This window comes from Quercus suber, unplaced genomic scaffold, assembly GCF_002906115.3.
Source record: "Quercus suber isolate HL8 unplaced genomic scaffold, Cork oak 2.0 scaffold_253, whole genome shotgun sequence".
NCBI lineage: Eukaryota > Viridiplantae > Streptophyta > Magnoliopsida > Fagales > Fagaceae > Quercus > Quercus suber.
Genome location: NW_027069709.1, coordinates 949035 through 976374, shown reverse-complemented (window position 1 = coordinate 976374; position 27340 = coordinate 949035). Strand labels below are relative to the sequence as shown.

At 34.1% G+C, this 27340-nt stretch overlaps 1 protein-coding gene across 2 annotated transcripts; it reads right to left on the bottom strand.

Moving 5' to 3' along the window:
- Window positions 1–14723: 14723 nt before the first annotated feature.
- Window positions 14724–26530, bottom strand: LOC112020823 (transcription factor BIM1). Of its 2 annotated transcripts, none has more exons than XM_065781005.1 (12): window positions 26246–26530; window positions 25657–26068; window positions 25472–25549; window positions 23226–23603; window positions 20979–21102; window positions 20695–20864; window positions 20410–20518; window positions 18608–18677; window positions 18414–18509; window positions 16542–17002; window positions 15324–15453; window positions 14724–15172 (listed from the first exon to the last, which is right to left on the bottom strand). In XM_065781005.1, exons 2-12 carry the CDS (start codon window positions 25691–25693, stop codon window positions 15068–15070), a joined length of 1758 nt encoding a protein of 585 aa, XP_065637077.1. In that variant the 5' UTR covers window positions 25694–26068; window positions 26246–26530; the 3' UTR covers window positions 14724–15067. The 2 variants fall into 2 exon arrangements, with proteins under 2 accessions (XP_065637077.1, XP_023909148.2); XM_024053380.2 differs by having other exon boundaries at window positions 26257–26530.
- Between the last annotated feature and the right edge of the window lie 810 nt (window positions 26531–27340).

The following is a 27340-nucleotide window of genomic DNA, read 5'->3' as shown; positions in this document are numbered from 1 at the left end:
TTAGGGTTTTCCCCATTCGTAAACAAATCACCGTGTTATTTAATTTCCGCTGCATACTTAGTTTTTGGTGATTTGTTTGTGCTTCCATAAAATTGCATGATTAATTGATTAATTAATTACTTGGCTAAATTAATTAATTAGGGTTAATCACAAGGGGTCATTCAGATTGTGACCTATCAATTACTTTATCTATAAAAGCATAACTTTGTCTGAGCTGTGAGTACTGAAAAACTTTTTCTGAGCTGGTTAGTAATAAAGGAATAACTTTATTACTTTATGTGAGTACGTGTCTGAGCTTGAGAGCAAAGTCTTTGGTACTGAGTCATTAAACTTTGTCTTTGACTCTTTGTCACTTTGTGTGGTGTGGGTTGTGTGACCAATATATATATATATATATATATATATAATATATATATATATATATATATATATATATATATATATGTATGTATGTATGTATGAACTTGTGCTTGTCTCTTGTGATTTAATTTAATTCTTTGTGTGGTTGTGATTTAAGTCTTTGTGTGGCCAATGCCCAATAGTCAATAATTAGATAGCATTAAATAACTATTTAAATCATGGCTTTAACAAACATTTTAGAGAGTAGAAACATTGGTGTCATGTTGTGGGCATGGCGGTGTAATTGTATTCTATTCTTTTAGATTTTTTTTTTTAATTTTTTTGAGAAGTTCATTATTTTAGTTGGTGAATCTAACACGTTAACAGTTTAAGCATATTTGTTTGTTTATTTTATTTTATTTTATTTATTTGACTAGGTACAATAGAACTATGAAATATGGAAATAATGAATCATTTTTTTTTCGTTAAATATGAAATAGATGTTAGTTTTTATTTTCATAATTTTCTTTTTGGTTTTAAGCTTTGGCCCCCAGGTTGGACAAGTGGTGCAGCAAGAAGGCGAGGTAAAGAGGTGTGAAAGTTAAACATGGTCTGACTATGGTGCAAAGATTAGTAGTTGCCCATTGTAGCAAAGAAAGGGAGAACGAGTGTGAGTGATTTTCAAAAGAAAATAATAATAAAGGTAGTGATACTTCGTTCAAGTGGACAAGCAGCTTTATAATATGATGTCTAGACTATTCTTTCTTACGTAAAGGTTGAGTTTATCAGTGCTCTAGGCTCTCCCAGTCGGGATGGGCCATGGTAGCTAGATAACGTTGTTTTTGTTAGCGCGCGCACGCGCGCACACACACACACACATATATATATATATATTCAAGTACTAAAATTATTAGTTTATAGGATGAGAAATGCTATATTTATAATATTTTTGCAATATTTTCACAATAAATTCAAAGTGGTAGGTTATTACTGATTGTTGTTATTATTGGGATAAAAAAGTATCTCAGTGGTATGTTCAAATTTGAACCAATAACAACTAACTACCTATGATTTGTTGTGAAAATGCTATGGATATAACACTTTTCTTATATGATTATTAACATGTAAAATGATTAGGAATGAGTTTAGGTGAGTATGGGTCAGGTTTCTAGTGACCTGCAACTCGACCTGAATTTTCCAAGGAGGAACCTGACCTAACCCAAAAATGTTGGTCTGTGTTCGGGTCGGAGTTCAGGTTGGTCTCGAGTCAAGGTTTTTTATTTATTTATTTATTTATTTATTTTAAATCTTAATTCCCCCTTCACTGTTATTGAAAAAAAAAAAATTCAACAAAGAACAAAACTTTTAGATGAAAATTTTAAAGAATACTTCCGATAGTTGATTTTTAAGTATAGTTAAAATAAGTTAGACATTTATGGTAATAGTTAAATTTTTATTAAATAAAATGAATTAAATAGTACAAACTTTTTTTTATTAGCTTATATATATATATATATATATATGTATGACACAGGGATATCCAGGCCCATTTAGGCCTTGAGCTCCAGCCTGACAATATGGCCTATACTGCCCCTAGGCCTAGGCCTCAGACCACCTTAAAGCTCATTGGGCAAATGATCTTAATTAGTACGCACCATGCTTTATCACCCAGATCACGCCTGGTGAACCACTTACAGAACATTAAGACAGCTACTCAGGTTTACCTCTTCTTGGCTACCCGGCAGTGTCTTGGGGAATATCGCTGCCGATCATTTCTACTTAAGTGGGAACCAGTTCCAATGCCACTCTTACCACACCCCACTTCCAACTAAACACCCACTTAAGGTTAACGACATTGGACCTCCTTTCCTACTAACCATGAAAGTAATCATAACTCCCCACTAATTTTTGGCTATAAATATGAGAAGCTAAGGAAGAAAAGGGGGATGGAAAAAGTTCTAAAAGAGACTAAGAGAGGAAGAAGTGAGAATGACGCTTGAGCAGTAATAGGAGAGAGAGGCAGCTCCGTTGGGTCTCTATATAAGGAATTACCCAAGGTAGGAAATCCAAAGCCCACGCTAAAAGTAGATTGTGAGCCCAAGTGAGGGTTGGCCCATTAGCCTCACTTTTGGCGCGCACAATATATATAAACCAAATCCCACTATTATCTCCAACATATATGCATGTATCATACAAGCAATTGGGATTGACCTGCAATTGAGCACTTGTTATTTTGGGCTCCATAAATTATTTCCATAATTCAAAATGAAACTTAATTAGATGAGAATTTGACTAAATTAGATATGTCACACATGAACACATGACTTAAAAGGAAACTTAAAAAATATAAAATATGTATCTTAATAGACGTATAAAAATGTTTATGTAGGACCTGTAGGTTAAGTGTAAAATGTGTATCTTAATTTTGTGGAATTTGAATTATTTTTTCTTATCTATAGTTCTATTTTTTTTTTTTTTTGAGAGAAAGTTTTAACTTATGGCGTCCGCTTTTGATGATAGTTCTTTATCATTAAACCAAGATACCAATCAATTTTTGGTGTAGACGGAGATTGAACACTAGGTCTCTTATACAATTATTAGAGACTTTACCAGTTGAACTAACTAGAACCCACTCTTATCTATAGTTCTATACTATTCATTAAAATGATTTCTCATTTTGGTGTAGACTTTTCAGTTAATAAAAAAAATGAGTGTGATTAAAGAGGTTTAAAGCATGTGTTGTGTATCCAAGAGTTAGGCCCTTTTGAATATACACCCTTGTTAGTTTCTTTAAGACCTTCTCCTCTCTCCCCGTATGTGTGTATGAAAATACTAAGTATTCTAAAAAAAAAATAACATCATATTTCTCTTGAAATCTTAAAAAACATCAACTAATGGGGTTCTATGTTATTCATTAAAAGGATTCCTCACTTTGGCATAAACTTTTCAGTTCTTTCAAAAACATTACTCTTGAAATTTTAAAAAACATTAATTAATGGGGTCAAATGGGTAAAATTACTTGATGATGCCAAAATCGTCAGTAATTGTAGTAGTCCAGGTGGCTTCGGTGTACTTGCAAGACGAAAAGAAAGTGAAGCAGATAGGTCACCGACGTGGTGCCAGCCAATGAACCTCTGATGACAAAGTTAGAGAGAGAGAGAGAGAGAGAGAGAGATATATATATATATATATATATAATTGAGTATCTGTGTTGATAGGTATGCTAGAGAACATGTACCTTTGCCTTAGGTTGGAAGTGCTTTATATAGGCTTCTATTTTTCTAGCCATTAGGGGGTCATTAATGGTGGTTTAATTCCTTGTCTAGGTAATGTTTTTGGTGGTTAATGCCGAGATATGGAGACCTCTGGGCCATTGCTTTCTTTACTTCGTCCAATCGTAACAACTCTAGCAATAAATGCCTCATTTATGGCTCATTCTTCGTCCATTACCATGTTTGGACAAGTAGAATTTTCTGACTCATCAGTTGCCCCCCATTCCTTGGTCGTCATTAGTTGCCTTGACGATCTAAGGAATATGAAGGGTCGCCCCACGATGGATGTGACTTTTGGGATTCTGTTTTTATCCCATTTATGGTAATGTGATGGCGCTGTACAATTGGTGGCCACATGTCATGTTTTGATTGGTTGGATGTGGGCACGTTCCTCGATGAAGCGTTTGGTTTTCCCATGTCTCGGTTTTTGGGGAAGCCTTTAAATGCTTTTTTCTTTTTTCTTTCTTCCCCATTTCTGTCTTCTTCTTATTTCTGTGTTTTCTCCATTTTTGTGTTCTCTCCTCCCTTTGAGTTCAGGTCGATTTGCTCCTTTCTTCTTAGGTACAATCTTTTTCTCCTTTCTACCTGGTTTCTCTTCATTTTGATTTAGTTAGGGACTTCTATTTCCTTTTTCATTTTAATGTGTGACTATTCCAAGCTTAGGCATCTTTATCCTTCCATCTCTTTCCTCTTTGCTTGTTTAGAAGCGCTTATTGGGTCTACTGGTGATTGCCCAGAGGATGGGCCTTTCATTTCTAGGGATAGTGCCTAAGGGTTAACTTTAGCTAACCTCTCCCCTTTGTTGCGCCAATCTTTAGACTGGTTTTGGTCTATTCGAGAGATGCCGGTGGAGGTGAGGTCCAGTGAGCTAGACATAGGTTTGTCGTCTAGTGACAAGGCTGTGGAGGCCGATACTATAATTTCGTCTTTAAACCCTTCATCTTTTTCACGAACTGTGTTGAGATCTTTTCACGCTCTTAAGGATGAATGTTCTCTAGAAGAGGATACTCTTTTTAGGTTTAGGGATAGGTTCCAACTCCCTAATGAGACCAGGATTCGTCTTCCTCATCTAAGAGAAAAAGCTTGCTCCTTTAATCCCGGGGAGGTATATTTTTATGAAGCTGCTTTTCTAAGTGGCCTTAGGTTTCCCATCCATCCTTTTATAATGGAGCTTCTCCATCATCTAGGTATAGTGCCCGGACAACTTAAGCCGAACTCTTGGTGGATCCATTTGGACGAGCTTATGTATTTATACCATCTGAAGGAGTAAAAAAAGTTTGGGTATTACGAGCTGGTACCTTGGAATAGGAAAACCAAGCTCATTGCTAATCTTCCATTGTCATTCTGTTATTGGAAATCTAGATATTTCTTTATGTCTGGTGACGGTTGGGAAATCCTCTTGGATGACTTCTGGGGTGATGTTCCTAGATTGCAGCGTAGGTGGGGGACACCTAAGCTTGGTGCGTCTTCTTATTTTATTTTATTTTTTTTGATGAAGGGGTCCCTCTTTGTTTTGTCCAGTCTTGAAACTAATTCACTTTTCTTTTCTTCTTCGTAGCTAAGGTTCATCTAAAGGTGAAGAGTAGGCATAAAGGTCGCGTTGAGGATGCTTCGGACTACACGAAGACTATCGACAATTTTGATGAACTGATTGATCCTCGAACCTTAGCTCCTCACTTCCTGGGTCCCGAACATTCTCCTTACGTATTACGTACTATAGCCAGAGAAAAAAAAAATTAAGTTTTCTATTTTGGCTTACTTGTTTCTGCGTTGTTTTGGCACTAATATCTTGTCCATGGTGTTCGTTGCAAAAATGACGACAAAGTTTAACTAGGAAATGTATGCCAAGCTAAGGGCTAGAAAGAACGAGCCGCTATCCAGCATAGGTTAAAAGCAACCTAGGGTGACGAAGGAGGTCATTGAGACGACTGCGTCCACTTCGATTGCCCCTAATCCTAAGGCAGCTTCTCCCGCTGTTTATATTAAGGAGATCACTCATTGTCCAAAGAGAGCGCATGGTTGCGACAACAGAAAGAACAAAGCTGATTCCAGTATGTGGGACGACGTTGCCACTGCCCTTGGGAGAGTCAATAAGGTTATCACTTTTGACGAGCCGAAGGGTTTAACTGCTATCCCTTCTCACAAGTTGGTGAATCATCACATTCACAAGCTCGTCTAGGTATACTTTAGCTCGAATTTATTCTTGTTGGAGTCTTCTTTGTACCCTAAGGGTGAGTCTTAAGACGATTCTCACCTCGTTCATGTTTCACCACATTTTGGGAGAGACAATTCACATTACCACCGAGTATCGTACTAATGAGGAAAAGGTCGTCATGGCCAATTCCAAGGTGGATGCTCTGAAGGTTGAAAATTCCAAGCTGAGGAAAGAGTTGATAACAACAATGGACAATGGGAACCAGCTGAAAGAGCAAGTCAAGGATTTGATTGACAATCTTAAGGTGGAGAAGTTGCTGACGGAGCAAAAGGATGAGCAACTCCAACTGGCCAAACGTGGGGTTTCTAAGGCTGGGGATCATGTTCTGCAAGCCTTCCAGCTTACTGACGAGTACAACGACATTTTGCTCAGTTTGTACTTCAAGGGCTTTGAGCTACTGAGGAGGTACTTGACGAAGCGTAAACCTAAAGTGGATTTGGAAAGCCTGGACTTTGAAGCCATGGAAAAAGAGATAGAAGCTAATGAATTATGTGACCAACGCATGCATAAACAAGATCAAAACATGGTCATTTAATTGAAGCCAAATGAAGAGAAGATTAATCCATTCAGAGTTCTAACGATCTAGCTCAAATCACGCTTAATTAGTTGTAACTAATTTCAAATTTTGTTTTTACTGTATAACAAATAGTTAATTAGGAGTTTATCAAAAATAGTTAATTAGGCAATTTCTTTCTTTTCTTCATCAATACAATGCTTTAGTTTTGTATTAGTAGAGCTCATTACTAGAAATTATTTTCTCCAATTCTTCACATTCAATCAATATTGTATTAGTAGAGCTCATTACTTGTAATTATTTCTCTCCAATTCTTCTCATTCAATCAATAAGATTCCATTTTATTTAGAGAGTGTTTTAGTGTGAGAAAGAGAGAAACTGAAACTTAACATGTATCAAAGCTGTTCTAGGGCTCAATAATGGCTTCTACGAATACATCTAATACTCTTTCTTTCTCTTCTACTCTAAATCTATCTACAAAATCAATTGCATATGATCTAAATTCAACTCAGTACTATCTAAGTAACAATGATAGTCCTGAAACTTTGATTGTCACTCAACCTTTAACTAGCAATGATAATTACCCTATCGATCGATCTGTGATTCTTGCTCTCAAAGTGAAGAACACAATTACCTACATTAATTGTGTAATCTTCATGCCAGTCAAATTCTCATTGGATCAAACACTTGGATCTACTGCAATATAATGGCTTTGTTCTAATTTATAAATTTGATCTATAATGAGACTGTAAGGCAAGTTTGGCTTGCTTTGAAGTATAGTTATTCTCAAGGAAATTCTCTGGGGATCATAGCCAAGGTCAAGAAGATATTGAACAAATTCGACAAAAAGGCTTGATCTGAACTATAGTTATTCTCAAGGAAATTCTTTGGGGACCATGGCCGAGGTCAAGAAGAAATTCAAAAAGTTTGACAAAAACGGAGATGGGAAGATCTCGCGCAATGAGTTGAAGGATGTTCTTCATGTGTTGGGGTCTCGAACGACGTCGAACGAGGTGAGTCACATAATGTCAGAGATTGACTAGAACGACGACGGTTTTATCAGTCTTGACAAGTTTGTTGAGTTTCATATGGGAGAACTGACATCATCGGAGTCATATGAAATCTATGAGTTGCAAAAGTAAATCTCTCATTATTCTCATAATAACAATTTCCATCTTTTGGCTTTAATCTCACAAGTCGGGTTCCTGCCATTAGTTTTTAGTTTCCTCCAATAATTTAATAATTTTTGCCAAGAAATTTCAATTGGTTGGCACCTCTTGTATTTCCAAGAAAGACACTTAGGGTTCAAATCACCCCACCTCAACCCAATTATTGAGGTATAAAAAAAAATATTTCAATAATTTTCCTTGTAAAAAATTGTAATATGTAGTATTCTATTTTATAAACAAAATAGAAAGAAAAAGTTGTACAGTGATTTGATCAGACCATGTGTTTGGAAACTTGAAATTGCCTGATATATTAACCAATACAAATACAATTGCTTCATGCCTATACACATGTTTCATGCCTACTAAAGAATGCAAGTATTGTTTTAATAAAATATAAATGAAGATGTAGGATAAGGACTCAAATTCATGTATTGGGCCTTGGGCCTTGGCCGAGGACCTTGGTTTGTTTGAGGATGGATAAACAGTAATAAGGGTGTCAAGCTCAGAACCCCATAAGTAAAATACAAGAAGAAGGGTTGAGAAAGTTGGTTCAAGGAGGATTATCTCCTCGGATGAGCAGAGCACAAATCAAATATATGCATTATCACTCAAGGTAACCTTCCAGGATGATCTACTAATAGAGACGGGTGATATGAACGTACAAAAGGGATGGGAGCTCAGAGGTATCTAAAGGAAAGCTGCTGCCACCGCATTGAATGCACTACAACTACTTTTCTGGCCGCATTTATGTGGAGAAGACTCCTAAACAGTGCTGCCTTGGCTACCACAACTCACAGAAAGTCAAATAGGGTGTCTGATGGGATAGGTACTTAAGTAAAAGCTCAAATGATCAACAAGTATAGGATTAAGATGATCCAAGGGGATCTATATAATATAAGGGACCCTCCGTGAGAAAAGTGGAGGAGATCAAGAAAGAAACACTGTAGCAGTCTAGAACCAGACTTGTAATAAAGCTTTAAGAGCAATACCTAAGAATGAGTCTCCTCAGACTGGGCCGAGGATGTTTTTTCTTTAAGTGAACGTCTATTATCTTTCTTTCTTTGTCATCAAAATTTATTGGCTTGTTACTTGATTCACTAAAGTCCAGTTTTCTAATTCATTCTCTACAAATTTATTGTTTTGAGTTTTTTTGGCTGAAGTCCATACACCTTTTGGACTAGGAGTTCAAATCTGGTCCATACAGAAGATATTCTTCAATTATTTTTTATATTCTTGATTGTGTTACTAAATTTTTTTTCTTTTGTTAGACTTTGTTTCAATTGTTGCAAAAAAAAAAAAAAAAAAAATCTCATATAAATCTTAGAAAAATGACAACAAAAGTTCATCTATATATTATTAAAAGTTGAAGCGTAATATTTTATGTTGCTACGCTCACGTTGAGCCACATTAGCAACCACATCATCATTTTTTGTTTCCAATTTTTCTTATATATTTTTAAAACATTTTCTCATGACTTAAAAACTCCCTTATTTAAAAAATTAAAATACCTTTTAACCATTATTTTTATTATTAGTTTTCCAAAACTCTTCCTCCCTTTTATGAGAAAGTATATCATATTTCGGTAATACCAACTCAGCATCTGTTTTGGTATTTTCTGCCCAATAAATGAGTGACACCTGTTTCAAAAAACCACATCAGACTACTCCAATAAATGATTAATTTATCTTCCTGATAGTATAGAAGATTGTGATTAATTTATTGGAGTAATCTGATTTGGTTTTTTAAAACAGGTGTCACTCATTTATTAGATAGGAAATACCAAAATAGATGCTGAGTTGGTATTACTGAAACATGGTATACTTTCTTCCCTTTTACCTCTTCATTTCCCTACTACTTTCTACATTAATATCATTCTTTCTCTACCTTTTTATCTTTCTTTATTTTGACTCTTCTTATTCTCAACATCTTACTATAAATTTGACATTTTCTTTTTCATTCTATGCATAGTTTTCTCACACACAAAAAAGGTTACTTCTCTCTCTCTCTCTCTCTCTCTCTTGATTTGTTTTTCATTTTTTGTTCATAACCATAAATAATCAACTTTAGGTTGATGCAATTTAGTTTTGTGTTTTAAGTTGTTATCTTTAATAATCTCTTTAATTTAATATTATCCTACTACATTATACATATAGTATATAATAATATAATGTTATTATATTACATAGAATGACTTAGATAATTTGATGTTTATTGCTATATATTTTATTTTTACTCTTTTTTCCTCTCATCTTATTTTATTCAACATTTAAATCCAGTCACATCCTCCATACTATTAAATTATGCGGCACAAATCAAGAAAATAACTAGACACAAACCTGCCTTCCTTTACCATACATTGGGAGAATCAATATATTTGTGTGATAAAGGGTCATATAATTTATAATTTAGATAGCACCCTTTTAATGTGTCTAGGCCCATAGAGTGAGCAATTTGTAGACTTAAAAGACTATTGAGAATGAACTTTTTGAATCAAGTCTAAAAAAAATATGAACTACTATATATCATTTAGATAAAAACTTTTATCAACGATACATTAATATATATATATATATATTTTTTTTTTTTTGCCACAAATTTAAATCACACAAACTTAATAATTTTATATTATGTGTTAGCATCATCTCTGCTTCTTCTTCTTCTTCTCAAAAATATTATGTATTATTTAAAGGATGCCAACAATATTGATTTTATGGGAAAAGTTACATAAAATATTGAGAAAAAAATGTTTTATATTACTGTGGGGCCAGAACATCAGGTAGCCTTGGCCCACTCCAAGCCAGGCCCAAGGGCCCGCGCCGAGGATGCATGAGGGATCCAAGGATGAAAGCACAAGGACCGACCCCCGAGAAACATATCCGAGGATGGCCCCGTCCTCAGGCGTCCGAGACCTCAGAAGAACACGAGCACCACCCCACCAAAAGGGACTTCTTGAATATCCGAGGAGGAAAGAGTCCAGTGCCACGCGTCGGCGACAGGAGCACGGCGAAGGAGCAAGCCTTAGGCGAGCTGTCACCTCTGCATGGAATGCCCTCAACTAACGTCCTGGCCACATTAATGAGGACAGGACTCCTGAGCAGTGCTGCCTTGGGTGCTGCAACCCACTGGAGGAATAGGGATACGGCTGATGGGACAGACTCTCAAGTGGTGGCCTGACTGATCGACAAATGGAGGGTTAGGATCAGTTTAGAGAGGTATATAACGTAGGGAGTCTCTCCTGAAAGGGGGACGGAGAAAAAACGGCATTAAGAAGTCCTGTAATGACCCGTGCCCTCTGAACCTTTGTAATCAACCTTGAAAGAAATAATAAGAACATTAAGCTTCGTAAGACCAGTCCGAGGAGCATCATTGTGCATCCCAATCCATGTTTAAGTTGATAAATCCACATGCAACCATGCAGGGCAGTTGTACCCCTTACTAGGGCCTAGTTCTTGAGCCCACGCTCTACAAATTCATTGAAGGGCAAGCTGGGCTTGGGTCCACTCTCTCAACCTGAAGAAGTGTCCCAAATCCGGTCCCTACAATTACAATCTAATGAAAATGTTTTATTTTATTTTATTTTATATTTAAACCTTTCTATTTTTCATATCATTGATGTGTTTTACAATTACCACATGTGTTAACTTAAGTCTTAATATTCTTAAGTTTTTTTGGCCAAAAAAAAAAAAAAAAAGGTTGTCACAAAAGAGGAGTTCATGTGAAGTTTTTTGCAAAATGAAATATTTGTTTTGTATGGCCACTAAACTTGATAATTTGCAAATGATGGAACCGCTCACAACAATATTTGCATAGTTATATAGTGTCAGCTAAAGCAATTGTGTATACTTTTAGTTTTCAAAAAACACACATCTACAAGTGGTTAAAGTTCATCTTTAGTAGTTTTAACTTTTCATATAATTTTACCTTTACATATTCATCTATTTTAATTTAGATTTTTTTATAAAAAAAAAAAAACTTTAATTTAGATATTTATAAGTAAACAATGAAATAATTATTCAGAATAATAAAAAAAAATTATCTATACATATTTATCTTGTGCGTTGTAACTTTACATATAATTTTGCATTTATATAGTCATCTACTTTCATTTAGATGTTTATAACTTAATAATGAAATCTATAAACAAGGAATTAAAAAATCATATTTCTACAATTCAAAAAGTTACAATTTCTTTTTTCAAAAAAATGCGTTTTACATTTCCTTGGAATTATTTTTAAATTTTTTTTTATAAAACCTTTGACATACCACTAACCAACCACTTCATACATTAAAAATATTAAGGCTCACATTACATCCGTTAATATATTATGGATATCTTAATTGATTGAGACAAAACTAGAGAAATGCCTTTCATATTTCCTTGAAAAAAAAAAAAAAAAAAAAAAAAAAAAAAACAAAAACAAAAACCACTAACATAACTACATCTATAACTATTTAAGCCATCCATGATATCTATTTCTTATTGATAACCATAAAATTTACAACTAATAAGGTAACATACAAAGTAATAAAGAATAAATTTAGGAAGAAAAAAAGAAATGAAATCAAACGTCAATTAATAACTGTTATTTGGAAAATAAAAAAGTGGTCAAGAGGAGTAAGAAATAAAATAAAGATGGCTATAAAGAGGACATTGAAAACTTTATAGTGCAACAAAATTAACCATTACATTCACTTAATTAAATAAATAATCAACAATTAAATATAATAATACAAAATTTAAACTTAAAACTAATCAAAATCTAGCTAGGGAAATTATATATATATTGTAGGGTTAGGATTTGTGGCCCTAGCCCAGAACAATGAATTTGTAGAGAATGGGTGAAAGAGCTAGATTGATTATGGAATTGACAACAGTTAATCACAACCTACAGGTATAAACCAACATGAAGTTACTCATAAAAAATGGAATGACATGGTTTCCGAAGAGGTATATCATTGATCATATAGCAGTTACAATTCTTAGAGCTACAGTAAAGTTTTCTTTTTCTTCACTCTTCCTCTTTTTTCCTCTTTTTTTTCTCCCCCCTCTCTTTTGAGGAGCCTCCTTCCTTTATATATCCTCCATTCTCCTCATCTCCATCGTCTACTTGTACCTCATCCGTGAACCTACTTGAGTATATGTCACGTCAAACATCTCCTTTAGCTCTGTGTGAGTGGCGGTAGGTGAGGTTATACTGTTCAGGGGTCTTCTCCACATAAATGTAGTCAGAAAAGTTGCTGCAGAGCCTTAAATACGGTGGTAGCAGCTTTCTCTTTAGATATTTCTTCATCCTTATCGTCTCCAAGTATACTCAAAGCTTATCTTGATCAGGAGGAGTCCTCGGAAAATCATTCTGACCTTTTATACGTTCAATTGATCCGTACTATTCGCGTTAGAGGAATAACATCTCTTCGGTCAGAAGGCGACCACTTTGGATTGTAATCACTTTTCTTTTTGGGGGTCCCTCTTCCAGATGGGCCTTGCCCTTACCTCTCATTCTCTTCAGACACACAGTAATCCTCACATAGGGCTCTAGGCCCACTACGTTAGACTGAGCCTTTTCCCCCCACATATATATATAATCATAATCTTCATACACCATGACTTAAAAAAATTTAATGAATAGTTCTACCTCTCATTTAATATCTATGTTAATCAAATCATCAACCAATAAATATATGTTAATGGTAAAAAAACATTATAGACAAGATTATAAAAAATATGATAAAACTATTTAAAAAAAAGAAAAAGAAAAACTCTTTATAAAGTTTAGGGACTAAAATAGTATTTTATCTAAAAAATTATAACGCGTAACATGCGGATTTGCAACTAGTTATACTTAATAATTAATGCATCACTAAAAATAATTAGTATAACAAAATTAATGTATTTATCCTATTAGTTATCTTTTTAATTGCATAGAATAAAGACTACAATGTTGGTTATACATATTACATGTCAATGGAAGGAGTTAGGAAATCTAAATGGTTAAGATTAATTTTAGTGAATTCACAAATATTTAATTTTAGATAGCTTGTATGTTGTTGTCAAAGCAACTCAATATGAGGAAGAATGTTATATTCTAAATTTATTATTATTATTATTATTATTATTAAACGTTAATGTTATATTCTAAATTTATTATTATTATTATTGTGGCGGCAAGAAAATTAGACAAGATAAAAGGATGATATACTTGCTACGTTTGCTCACACAATTAATTTGTAGAGGTGGGACACTTAATCAACCTTACATACCATCTTTTAGGTAGATTAAATTGTTTGGAATTGGAAAGATTAACATTTAGTATAATTATGTAGGTATTATTGAAAGATAGCCTCAAAGGGCTTGTATTGAGCTCCTAGGGTTTAGTCCGAGATAGAGGTTACAAGTGTTTCTTCCTTAAAAATTCTGAATCCCCCTTCCCTAGGGATTCCTGTGCTTTATATAGTCAGCTAAGGTGCATCTGAGCCCTACATATGGAGGGTCATGGTTCCTTTCCCTTGAGGGGTCATGTCCTCATTAGATTATGAGCTGTGGTGACACTGTTCAGGGGTCATATCCTCTTTAATGCGGCAAGCTAAGTGAAAGCAGAGCATTGAATGTAGGGGTGATAGATACTTTATCTATCTTCTTTCCTTCCTAGCTTGATGACAAATCTTCCTTCTCATTCTCGGTTTGTGCTTGACAGCCTATAGCAAGGGATCTCGGCCTCTCGAGAGTATCATATTCTACCACAAGAGGCCTCTGCTTTTATATATATCGATGATTGATTGATTGAATATTTATCATGTCTTTAAAGGATACAAGGTTATGACCTTAAAACAAAGAAAATTCTTGTTTCAAAGAGATGTCATTTTTCATGAGTCCATGTTCCTTTTCAAGAGTTTCGCTTCATAGCTCTAACATGATCTTTCTTATCTTTTTATTTTTGGGGAAAAACTTGTTCCACACATTGTGTGGAAAAACCTGTACCAAAAATAATTGAACTCATAACTTAAAGTAAGAGTTCAATTATATTTTGCAATGTGTGGATCCACAAACTATGTGAAATAAACACTGCCTTTTATTTTTCATCTTTCCATGCCACATTCTTTTCCTTATTCTATACCAAGTCATCAATCCTTACCGTTATTTTAAAGCATTGAAATTGAGGACACAGAAAAATATTTTTGGAATTTAAAGCAATAAAAAATGTTACAGCACCCTTCAATAAAGAAAATTCTCTTACATTTCACGAATCAAGAAAAATAATATTGAAAGAAACTTTACAAGAATGGAAGCTTTAAATGAAAAAGCAGCTTCTCAATCTTACATGGAAGCCTCTATGATGACAACAAATAGAAAATAAATAATACATATTATTTTGCTGGGAAATATGTGGATCCCAACAAACTAATTGAAATATGCTACATGTACAATCAATCAATCTTGGTCTCAACTGGGTAGTTTATAAACCAGCAGAAGACATGAATAAACCCTCCCAAGATGATATAGGCTACCCAAAAAAATCAATTAATACAATTAGAAAAATAAGAATATAGTGAAACTGTCATTTTAGCTTTTGCCTGTCTTGAGCTTCTTGCGGGCTTGGTCAGAGTCTTCAGCACTTGCAACTCTAGAGCGTATTGTCCCCTGATTGCTAGTTGGAACCTCCTTAACCTAGGGACCATTGGAAGACAAAGTTTAGCCAAGTTTTACAAGTTCTACAGAGATGGAAATGAAATATGTGCACTAAACTCTAATAAAAATTTTACTTGAAAAGAGACTTCGAGGACCAATTGTGGTGTTAAATATTAATATACTCATATACCTTTACAACAGATGGTGGTCTGGTCGCTCTACCATTAGATTGCTTTCCAAGCTCAATTTGTACTGAGATACTGGCTTGTGACAAATCCACTCCAGAACTCTGCAGTGCTTCTGTCAGAGAATTTAACAACCTGTTCAATACCAAATATCCCTTCATGTTAGAGATTTTTAATCAATAAACTGATTCAAAGTACTGCTCTCAAAATGATGTTCACAAATTACTACTAGGCAAAATCTCCTTTTACTGACTAATGGAGAATGAATTGAGAACCAAGTCTACCATGTAGATCACTGACTTTAAGCAAAATTTTCTTTTTATTGCTAAGTTGCACACACCCACCTAGTAGGTTTTGAAGCCACAAGCTCACTCTCCACCCCACCATGCTTTTTCAAGGGGAGGAAGTGCCATTTAAAGAATGACATTTTCGATCAACAAGAGGCCTGACCTTGGTGTGATGATCAGTGCTTTTTGTCCAAGCAATGAGTCACAATTCAAGTTTGGGAATAAGCCTTTCCAAAATTTAGGATAAAACTGTATATCAACCACCTTTCCCCGATCCTACAAAAGTGTGAGTCTTGTCACTTGTGTACTAGGTACAACCTTTTTTTTTATTATTGTATACATGCTAAAAGGTTTATTCCAATCACTCTCAACTTGATGTGGAAATGAGTTCAAAACTCATGCTTAAGTGGCCTAGGGCTAGGAATAGTCAAAGCTGACAGGGCTTGTACAATAATGGGGAATCAGCATCCTCCAACCGTCTTACCAAGACTATTGTAGCTATTACATATATCGTCTATACAAATTTAGAACAAGGTGCCAATCATCAACAGCATGAGTTGCTTGTTCCCTAATATGGCAGAGCTGCTCACTGAGCTGAAGGCAAGCCAACCTAGGGACATCATAAAGAAGAATATGGTCCAGTGCAAATGCTATCTGCGGTATCCAACTCAAATAATTGGAGTCCTGTTGTAACCTAACAGGATAATGGTCCTTTAAAGATCATGCCACGAGAAGTGCCAAAACTTTAGGATCACCTAGGTGCCTAATCTGGCAGTCTAATAAGTGTCTTAATAGTGTGTACATTTTAATGTTTATCAAACACGAACCAACAGCATTAAGGCCCAAAGTGAAACTCATAGTTTGTCTAAGAATGTGTGGCTTACCTTAAAGAAAGTCAAGATATTAAGTAATCATGTAAATTACGCATATACTTACCCTTGAGAATACACACTTGAGATGCTAATGGTACCACCTTCAACAGTCAAGTCCTGTTCTTTCGGCTTGTCACTAGTTGTGCCGCCATCAGTAGGACATGATCTTAGCTGACATAACTGTGGCTGAGAATGAGATGAAATGTTTTCTGCATCAGATGCCAATTTAGGAGGAAGTTGAGGTACTGCACCACTAATCCTGACAGGTGTGAAGACATTTGGCTGCAGTGACATAGGTAAGGGTATTCCCTTATTGGTGATTATGGGGTGGTTATCCATCTGTTTAAAGGTAGTGGCAGTACTTATGTCAGATTCTACTGGTTTCTGTGCACTCCCAGCAATGGTTGGAGAGACGCAGATATTTTTCTCGTCAAACTTCCCAGCAAACACTAATGCAGGAGCAGACGCACCATTTACACATCGTGATTGATCAACATAACTTTCTGCTGGTCTGTGATTGTTTCTCTGTTTCAAACAAGGGAGATATCATCAACTATTAGGTTTCAGCAGTGGAACGGATCTGATGCAGCACAAGATTGAAAGTAAAATTGAGAAAAATAAACAGAACAAAAAAAGGATAGACCTAGGAATAAACACCAAGCCAAAAACCTTGGAATCAATACCTAGATAGCTACGAATCAACACCAATCCATTGGAAAATTCCAACGAAAATTTTTATTCATCAATCATATGTGTTCATAATGTTTTCTCTGGAGCCTTTAAATATGTTCTAAATTGCATCAAATAAGTAAGGAGAAATCAGCTCATAATTTGAACAGCAATCAAATCCCTTAAAATCTCAAAATAAAATTCAAATCCCTTAATTTAAATCAGTTACAATATGCTGTCTGCACCAACTCTCCCAGAGTGGAAGAGACTTGACCCTGTCTAGAATAGCTTTAGGTAGTACTCTAGCAAGTCAGAGTCTAGCTACTGCAGTTTGTTTTTGGTAATCCACATGGCGTAGAAACCAGGTTGATTTAACACTTTGAACGGTCTAAAAGTAAAACAAATGAGCCTAACATGTGCTGACTTCAAATAGACACATGCCCATGGATCCATTGACCAAACCGTTGGGTGTACACTGGATTACAGGGGGAATGTGCTCTTTGTTTGATGTCGCTTCAAACTCTTTTAGGCTTATTGTGTTTGAGTTTCTTTGGCCGCCTCTCTAGGTTGGGATAACACATGCTTAACCTCACTCTTGTTAGATGTCTCAACTCCTTTTGGTGTGTCCACTTTGATGTTCATTGTTACTCATTCAACAGAGTTTCTAGATCTTACAGTTAACATGATTTGAATAGTCTAAACTATCCTCTAGGGCTGTATCTCGATTGAAATGGGCTTGATAGCTTTTCTTAGAAGGTAGTGTGCCCTCAACATCAACATTATCACCTCCCATGTGGGAAGCTTGATGTGGTATGCCACAGATTACCCAATCAAGGGAAACATCTAATTGTGTACTATTCCTAGCATTCTTGTTCAAACCTTTTGCACAGGTGTTGAAAGGCTTTTATCAGATTTTCTAAGGTTTTTTCCGTGGTAGCCTAGTTCTAGAAATTAGACACTATGGTAATGCTTGCAAAAGGGTATGCAAAATATGGATGAAATTGATATAAGCAAACAAGATTCTTCACAAAATAAATTTTCAATAGACTATGATTTGGCTTAAATTCAAATATTTGTTCTCCAAATATATGATCATTATATGCGTGTAGAATAAGCATTCTTTAAAATGCAAAAATTTCCACCTCACTAAGTCCATTTGGATGATACACACACAAAATAAATCATTAAATACATAATAAGAAGAAATCTAATGAGTGTTGATGTTTCCAAATTATACAAAGAGCATAGAGGCAAAAATGAAATTTACCCATGGCATCAATTTTGCCGGTTCATGGCTCCATCCTTGGTATGACCCCTCATACTTATGTACTTTCTCCTGTAAAAACTGAATGTACTCGATAACCTGCAAAAAGATTCCAAAACCACACCATTCAATTGTTAGCAAAATGTAAGGTGAGGGAAAGAAGTGAAAGGGCAGATTACAATAAGATATGTATATACCTCTAATAAAAATGATGCCTTATCTCTCTTTTGGTCGCTATTAGGAATGAGTTCCCTCAACATCTGAAATCTGCATGGTAACTTCATTATTTTAGAATAAGATGTTGGCAACAACCTAATTAGTAAACAATCAACTGATTGCTTCTAATAACAAAAAAGAGCCATAATGCTAACCGGTACTCCCACAAAACCATAAATCTTTTATTTATGTTTGACCAGGGGGAAAATATTACTTGCATATGGTTATGCAGAACATCACTATGATTAATGTAAGTTTCCAACAAAAAGAATCACCCCAGCTGTCATGTGTTGCTTGTAGCAGCCATAAAAAATCATAAGACAGACACACACAGAGAGAGGAAACTGCAAAAGCACTCACCCCACTGCCTGTATTTCAAAACAAATGGTTTAACCATTCTAATCTAACTTGCAAAACTGCTTTTGCATTATCTTCTATTTGATTACTTATCAGCCTTGTCCCCAACTTCACCGGAGACAACCTTAGACAGCTATAATGGTACTAGAAACGCACCCCCAAACCTCCACTCACAAACTATATGAAAATGAAACTACAATTTAAATAATAAAAAATGACATTTATAAAGCAGATAACTCAAATAACATCAAAAAAAAGGGACAAATTTCAATTCAACTATTTTGTGCATCAAAAAAGGGGAGTCGAATGAAAAACTATTATACAGATGATATGTTTCATAAAAGAGACTGCCAGAAAGTTTTAGAGGTTCGCAGGTGATTATGTTCATGTCTATTAGGGACTTCAAAGTTGTATCATTACAAGCATGTCACACTCTGGTGATGAAATTACTAGGACCGGGACTACTTAGATCAATAAATAACAAACATCATGGCAAATATTAAGCAGGAATGAGAGATGATTTAATTAATATTCGATTCTCCAAAAAAAAAAAAAAAAAAATCATCATGGCAAATATTAAGCAGGAATGAGAGATGATTTAATTAATATTCGATTCTCCAAAAAAAAAAAAAAAAAACCCTCCAAGTACAACAACTCAAACACACCCGCAACAAATACAGAGACATTAGTTCCTATTGGGGATTTTACCAAATCAAGGAGTAACAATGAAAAAACAAAATGAACAGATCAAGTAAATAGAAATTAGTGATTGACTTGAAGGCAAAATTGAATGTTATCTTTAGACAATATTTATCTCTATATGCAAGTTGCTAAAGGGTTTATACAAACTTGTCCCTAGAATACAACCAAGTTTATTAGGTTTCACAAATAGCAATTTTAGAGAATACCCACAAGATTTCTTGTATTTCTTTGCAACTTACTATTTTTCAAGTGAACATAAGACTCTATTTATACCCACAGGGTTATATTTCATCAAAAAACACATATAGAGAGTTAAAATGTTTCAAAAAAACCGTTCACAAGGCTTGAAACCTCTTCAAACTCTCTAAACAGTCACTAAAAAATTCTACAGAAAATCCTATGTTAGTTCCTTTTGATCGGTCGAAAGTTCCTTTCAGTCAATCGAATGCTCTTTTCGATTGATCGAACAGGAATCGAATAGCGATTGATTCATCCAGAAACTCCAAGATTATTTTCTTACCATTTTAATCGATCGAGCCAAAGCTTTAACAGAACATGCTGCATTTTGAATTTTTTCTTAGAAAATTTCAAAACTTGAATTTTCACTTTTAACATCCTTATAAAACAATATTCTCTAAACTTAAACATCATTATTACAACCTATCCATGTATATAGCTATGTATACAACAGTTACAAATGAGAAAAAGAGACTGGAAGACTTACCTATCATTAATTTTACTCCTTCTACGCTGCTCTGTTGCAGAATGCTTGGAACGTGGCGTGTTAGCCTTCTGATCAGAGCTCTTCCCGTCCACTTTTACCCTCAGCTCCCCTGCATAGACTCACACTTTTTAATTCAATTAAAACAAGAAGGGAAACTAAAAGAAACAATCTTCTGCTACATTTCATTTGTCTATATAACACAAGAATCAGGCAATGAAACCAGTGTCTTGGGAAACAAGAAACGAAGTAATAATAATTAATATCAGGTTTTTAGTGAGAATATACCTATGTGGGGGGGAGTAGTAGTAGCGGTAGTAGCAACAGGAGTAGAGGGCTCTTTCTTAAGGACAAACTCTTCCTCGTCGTCTATTATTATGTCATCTTCATGGGTACTACCTTGTGCGGATTTGATCATTTCCATGAAGCTTTTGTTCTTGTTCTTCTGCCCTGTAGCCCTGTTCAGCATTTCCTAAAAACCCATTACTCCCTTGATTACAGTGCATTAAACTGAAAAGGAAATGAAAGAAAACAACATGAAAGAGAAACAGAGGAAGGAAAATTTGACTGACTGAGGGGAAGAGAGAGAGCTGAAGCTGTTGCGGTGGTTGTTGTTGTTGTTGTTACTGTTAGACGACAGTGATGGCCTCTCTGACGACGTCGTCCATTGTTGTCCACTCAACTTCGCCCCAGCTTCTGTACATGCCAAGGTTTCAGTAAAGTGTGTGTGTTTTTTTTTTGTTGGATGTCATTTCTCATTTAAGATTGAATTTTCGTATTTCCATTTGTACCGAACCAGTCTACTATAATTATGATCAATTATACAGTATTCAGTACAGAGGATGCCCGAATATTATAATTCAAAAACAAGTTCAGAAGGGTACAATTTAAAAAATAAAAACGCACATATATGTAAAAAAGTTGATAAATTTGAGTTATTTTTAACTAGACAAACAGATTGTATTCAAACTCTCTCCTAAATGTATAATTTGATATAGGTTCTTATGGTTTATTTTGCATTAAATTAACTTAATTGACACAATAATTAAAAAGTTTAGATTAAATACATGACACAAAATTATACTCCAATTTATATATAAAAAAGTTTTGACCACATCAATTAAATTTTTTTTAAAGAAAATCTGTTAGGACCAATACATTTTTTTTTGTTGTTGAGAAAATGTGTTGACCAATACCAATAGCATTAGCAAGTGTAATAAATTTAATAGTTTATTAAGCCATGACCTTAGCCTTTATTAGATTTTTAATTTTCTACTATGGTAATTTTATCCTTCAATTCTTTTAGGAGTATATTCATCCTTGGATTATATATTAAGTAAAAAAAAAAAAATTATTCATAGTTATCAAAAACGTATGAACTGATGATAGAAACAATAAATAATAATTAAAAAAAAAAAAACTAAATCTACTATTTCTTTTATATATTTTATTTTATTTTATCTAGTTTCCTCTTTCTTTTCTTTTTCTTTTTTCTTTTTGGGCCCTTGTATAGGAGATGATGATGGGCTATCCCGGAATGTTGTGTAGCCCACTGATGGTTGCAATCAACCAAACTAATCATACGTTGGTCACCCAATTAATTGTCTTCCAGGGAGAGAGAGCAGCTCCAACTAATTTTAAATCTAGAATGAATTTTATATCTGGATTCTGGATGATCCCTAAATTTTTATATGTATTTAGAAGAAGAAAAAAAATTGAAAATTTTTAATTAGTATATTATAGATGGTTGCTTCATTGTTTGAACCTACATTATTGGAGATTATTACACTTGCAATGTCTCACACCCTTAATAATTCTTTTATTATTACATTTCAATGATGATTCGAAATTTTATTTTTATTATAATTATTTTTTTGGTTAGGAGGAACTTGACCAGCTTGATTTGAAAATTTGCTCTCCAGGAAGTGTTTGTACAGCTATGCAACAGAAATTGAAAAATTTTTATTTTAGATACAAGAACACCCAGGATTTTTTTTTTTTTTTTGAATTAGTATTAATTTAAATTGTATTAGGATGAGAGTTCTGACCATAGACCATAATGTCATATTCTTAATGTATTAAAATTTTATATATACTGAATATTAATTTAAATTGTATTTATTAGGTTAAGACTTCTGACCATAGACCAGCATGTCATAGTCTTAATTTTTTTTTTTTTTTTTTTGAGAAAGATATTCATAATGTCCAATGATAACATATTCAAGATCATTTTCAATATATAGCCCTCATGTCATGTCCCTATATATATGATAGCTGATAATAGGTCTACTTTTTGCAACGCTTCAAATTCAAACAATCAAGGACTGATTTTGCAAGAAAAATACAAATGGAAAGAATAGGTGCACAAATTACTTTTCAAAATCTTTTGCAAGAAAAATACAAATGGAAAGAATAGATGCACAAATTACTTTTCAAAATCTATGTGCTACCTACAAAATTTTGGGCCTATTTTTTTTTTCTCTCTGTTGAAAGGAAAATACTTGACATTCTTAAAATATAGTGAAATGACGTTCTTTTCTCTCATATTTATGATAGATTTCACTATAAATTTAATAAGTAAATCTCACCATAAATATGAAAAGAGTAAGTATCATTTACTAGTTCTGAAAGTAATTAATTCATTAGGGATTGTTTTAAACTAGTGACAAAACTTTGGCTGTTCTTTTAGCTCACTAGGCACGCAAATTACGTATGTGTCGGACTGTCGGTAATGCATGCATGAATGAATTATGAATGTTGAAAAAAAAAAAAAAAAAGTTAAGGACACAAAAACGATTAAAACGACTTTGTTTTTTTACCTCTTGTGACTGGTTTTTCACCCATATTCTCCTTCCCTGTCTTTCCCTTTTTCAACGCAGATTCTTCCCACAATGTGAACCCACTTCCTGTATAAGAACTGGAGTTGGAATTTTCATCATTCCTATCTGTACTACTTGTTTGTGCTACTGTATATATTGACCCCTCTGGCTTTGGAACCCTTTGATTAAAATAGGATGAAATGTGGCTTATAGTGTAAGTCCCAATCCCTCCGGGGAGAGTGTGCTCCACCGAAGGCGATGGTGCCTGAGGCGGCGGCTTTTCCACCGATGATATCTCAGCTGTGGTTTCTTCCTTTGCACTGGTCTTTCCTATCCGCTCTAATGGTTGCAAGAAATCATGAGTTTTGAGGTAACTTCCTGTTCATGCATGAAGAAACAAAGGAGTTCCTATTTAGATCTAGGTGAGACTGATTAATGAGCATATGTTTATGTAATTATGGGCAACAAGAAAAAAAAAAAGCTCTCGTGTTACAATTATACCAAGTCAAGCCATCCATGAAATTTTTCTTTTAAAAAAAGTCATCCATGTAATAATTTAATGAATGAAAATCATAGGATGGGAACTTGGAAGATTGGTATAAAATCAATTATAACAAATGAGTATAAAACTGAATCACATGTTATTCACTCATTGAATTATGATATGAGCGATTAAATATAATAATTACAAAAGATACTTTCTCCACAAAGAGAGAGACCTGGCTAACATGTACTCCATGTAAATTTATAAAAATTTTAGAGCCACACACCTTTAAAAAAAAGTCCTCAACTACCTCTATGAAATTTGCAACCAAACAATCAATCTCTCTCTCTCTCTCTCTCTCTCTCTCTCTCTCTCTCTATATATATATATATAAAGAAAAAAGAAAAAAAGAAGTAAGTATTTTAAAATTTTTGACAACTATACAATTCATGGAATTCAGATCTGAACATGGTTCTCATATTAAATTAATATGAAATCTGAATGGGCAAAAGTTAAACAAGAAAGTTCAAATTTTGGTGTCTGGTGGTATGAGCAATATTAAGAAAATTTCGAATTTAGCAGGGGGAAAAAATATATATATATATGAAATATGATGCTAAAATTTTCAAAATTATCTAGTCTAGCTACTAAAATTTTCAATTTAAAATCTGTTTAGATTAACATTGTAGAGTTGTAATTTTAATATTTTTTCTAAATGGAAATACTAAGAGTCTTGTAACTCCATCAATATTTTTTAGAGTCTGTTTAGATACCGTTTATTTTGCTAAAAACTGAAAACTTATTACTGAAAACATTATAGTAAAATAATTTTTAAGTTATGAATAGTATCATGGGACCCAGCATTTACCTAGAAATTTGCAATTAACGTGTTTAGCAGAGTTGTGAATAGTACCGTGGGACTCAGCTAAAAACGCAAAACACAACTTCATTCCTCGGCAAATGCATGCTTTTGGTGTTTTTTTTTTTTTTTTTTTTTTTTTTTAAATCAAATCAAATATTTTTGATATTTTTAATAAAGAAAAATCCCCCCATCACAATAAATACCAATATATGAAAAAATTAAATACTCAATGCAGCTTTTGCATGCATGTGCGATGTACATAATTTCACCACCATTAACCACATTTCATGAATGAAGAAGAAGGATCAAGGGCGTGACTCATGGGGCTGATAGCAGTGTATCAAAGCATTTTTTTGGGTAACATGTGTGAGATTGATGATGTACTTGAATAATGCCCTTGATGTGACACGTCAAATTTTGATTTGTCAAAATCCTAAATGGGTCCCACCAAAAGCCCAATTCCAATCTGATGGTGCTAATTGCTAACTTCTAACCCCTTCCTTTTCGGATTCGACAACCTGTTTAAAAAATCTGCCACTTAAAACTCATGGCCCAGATCCATGATTCAATTGCCATCACGTGCACACACAAAATTGTGATGCCTATTCATTATTATTCAAGAATCAAGATTCAAGATAGATATATCTGCTTTTCATTATATATTTTCTATTTACATCCAAAAAATTAAAGTCCGTTTATCAAAAAATAAAAAAATAAAAAACAAAAAGACATAAAAATCCAAATTACCAACTCTCCCAACAAAACAAAAATCTTTAAAACCAAACCCAAAAAAAAAAAAAAAAAAAACTTCCTTTAATTTTTGAGATCTTAGATGACTAAAATAGAAAAAAATAATTTTCATTATTTTTTACTATATTTAAAAATTAAAAAAAAAATTACCTTGAGAAGATGGCCTTGGATCTTGCTGCGCAGTTGAATGAGTGTACAGTGACAGAAAATCATGTGTTGGTTTTCGTCCTATACCAAAAAAACAAAAACAAGAACAAAAACCAAAACCAAAACATATTTTCATTGTTGTCTAAACGGAACAAATTTGAAACAACAAAACATATTTCTGAAAGTACCTTCGGTTCCAAAGGGACGAGGTTGAGGAAGCTCCATGCTTTTTTTTTTTTTTTTTGGAAACTGAATTATGTAAACAAAGTATCCTCCGAGCCTCAAATTCAGTGAATTCTCTGACTAATAATTGAACTCTTCAAAAATTCAGAACTCTCAAAGCGGAATTGGAACGTTGGAGCCTCAAATTCTCACTGGTGCTTCTCAGATCCGCGTACTAGAGAGAAGAGAAAGATCGGAGGCGCATTCACTTCCTCGAATAAATCGGATAGCTCCAAATTATGGAATTGCTCTCAATTATTGCTTCAAAGACTCGTGAAGAAAATTTTCTTGACCAACAATTTCAGCTTTACATATTTTCCGTACACGTAAAAGTAAAACCATGAGCCCGGAAAAATTGAGTCACAGAAGTCAGCGAATCTGCCAACAGAATTATCATTAAACAAAAAATCAAAACCTTAAACCTTAACATAAAGATCCATAAACATAGTAGGATAATAATGGATTAACTGCTAGTTTGATCAGAATTACAACAATTGACGTGAAGTTTCAACTCCCAGGTTGTTGAACAAAAAGGAAACTGAATTTGAAACTCACAGTTTACTCACCAAAGTGTCTGAATTCAAAGCTTTAAACACCAATAATGCAGAACCAATCTCCTTCGAATTTCGACCAAAAAAAAAAAACTCTCTCTCTCTCTCTTGTTGTTTTCTTTTTCCTTTACCATCTCTCTCTCTCTCTCTATCTTTTTCTCTTCTTGTCTTTCGCTTTTCTTTTTAAATTCTTTGCTCTAAAAACGAGCAGTGCGGCGAAAGGCTGGGCTTAAGGCCTGACTCTCTCTCTCTCTATCTTCTCTCTCTTCTCTCTCTATGTCTGCTGCGTAGTTGAAGATCTTTTATACAGTTTATTTTGCATTCTGGTTTTCGTTTTTCGTTTTTTTTTTTTTTTTTTTAAGGCCTTTTGGGTCGTGCTCCGTTAGTTGAGAACGCCGTTAGAGTAACGACGTTGCGGCGGAGATGACGGCGTTAGAGGGTATGAGTAAGACGGAGTTCTATTTTTACTGTGAATCACAAATTTGGCATTGTGGTTCACGGAACGGAACTCAATGATTTTACTTTGTTCATTTTTTTATGTTTTTGGCAATCCCGATTTCTTTTTTTTATTATTTCGGCAATCCCTATATTAATTATACTATTATTTTGTCCTGCGGAGTTTTGTGCACTTCGCTCAAACTCAAAAAAAAGTATAGGTACCAATGTTTACGAGCACATTTAATTTCAGTAAAAAAATAATAATAATAGTAATGTGTTTGGATTGTAATGGACAGAGTCTGATAGGAGTGTTTATGGTGTGGTTTTGAATAATTTTTAATACTGTACTTTGCAGTGCGGTTTATCTAAAATCATAACTGCACCGCACTTTGTTTTTGTAGTCACATGTGCGGTGTGGTGTAGTTTAGAGTTTAGTCAAAACCATAATCGCACTGCGCCTCATATTTGCGGTCACATGTGCGATACTATGTATAAGATACAGTTTGAAGTCGGTATATTTTTCAAATTTTGAGCTTTTCCTACTCAGCCAAAAACTATTTTTTCCCCTTTTTTTGACCAAGTTTTAAATTATTGAGCTAGTTTTTTTTTTTTTTTTTTTTTTGTTGGCTTTTCTAGTCAACACTTGCTAGGGTTATTAAAC

Coding starts and splice junctions, on each gene's coding strand:
- LOC112020823 (XM_065781005.1), bottom strand. CDS start 25,693: ATGGAGCTTCCTCAACCTCGTCCCTTTGGAACCGAAG. Junction 20,865..20,978: donor AGCTCTCTCTCTTCCCCTCA/GTCAGTCAAATT, acceptor AATGCTGAACAG/GGCTACAGGGCAGAAGAACA. Junction 20,519..20,694: donor TACTACTCCCCCCCACATAG/GTATATTCTCAC, acceptor GAGTCTATGCAG/GGGAGCTGAGGGTAAAAGTG.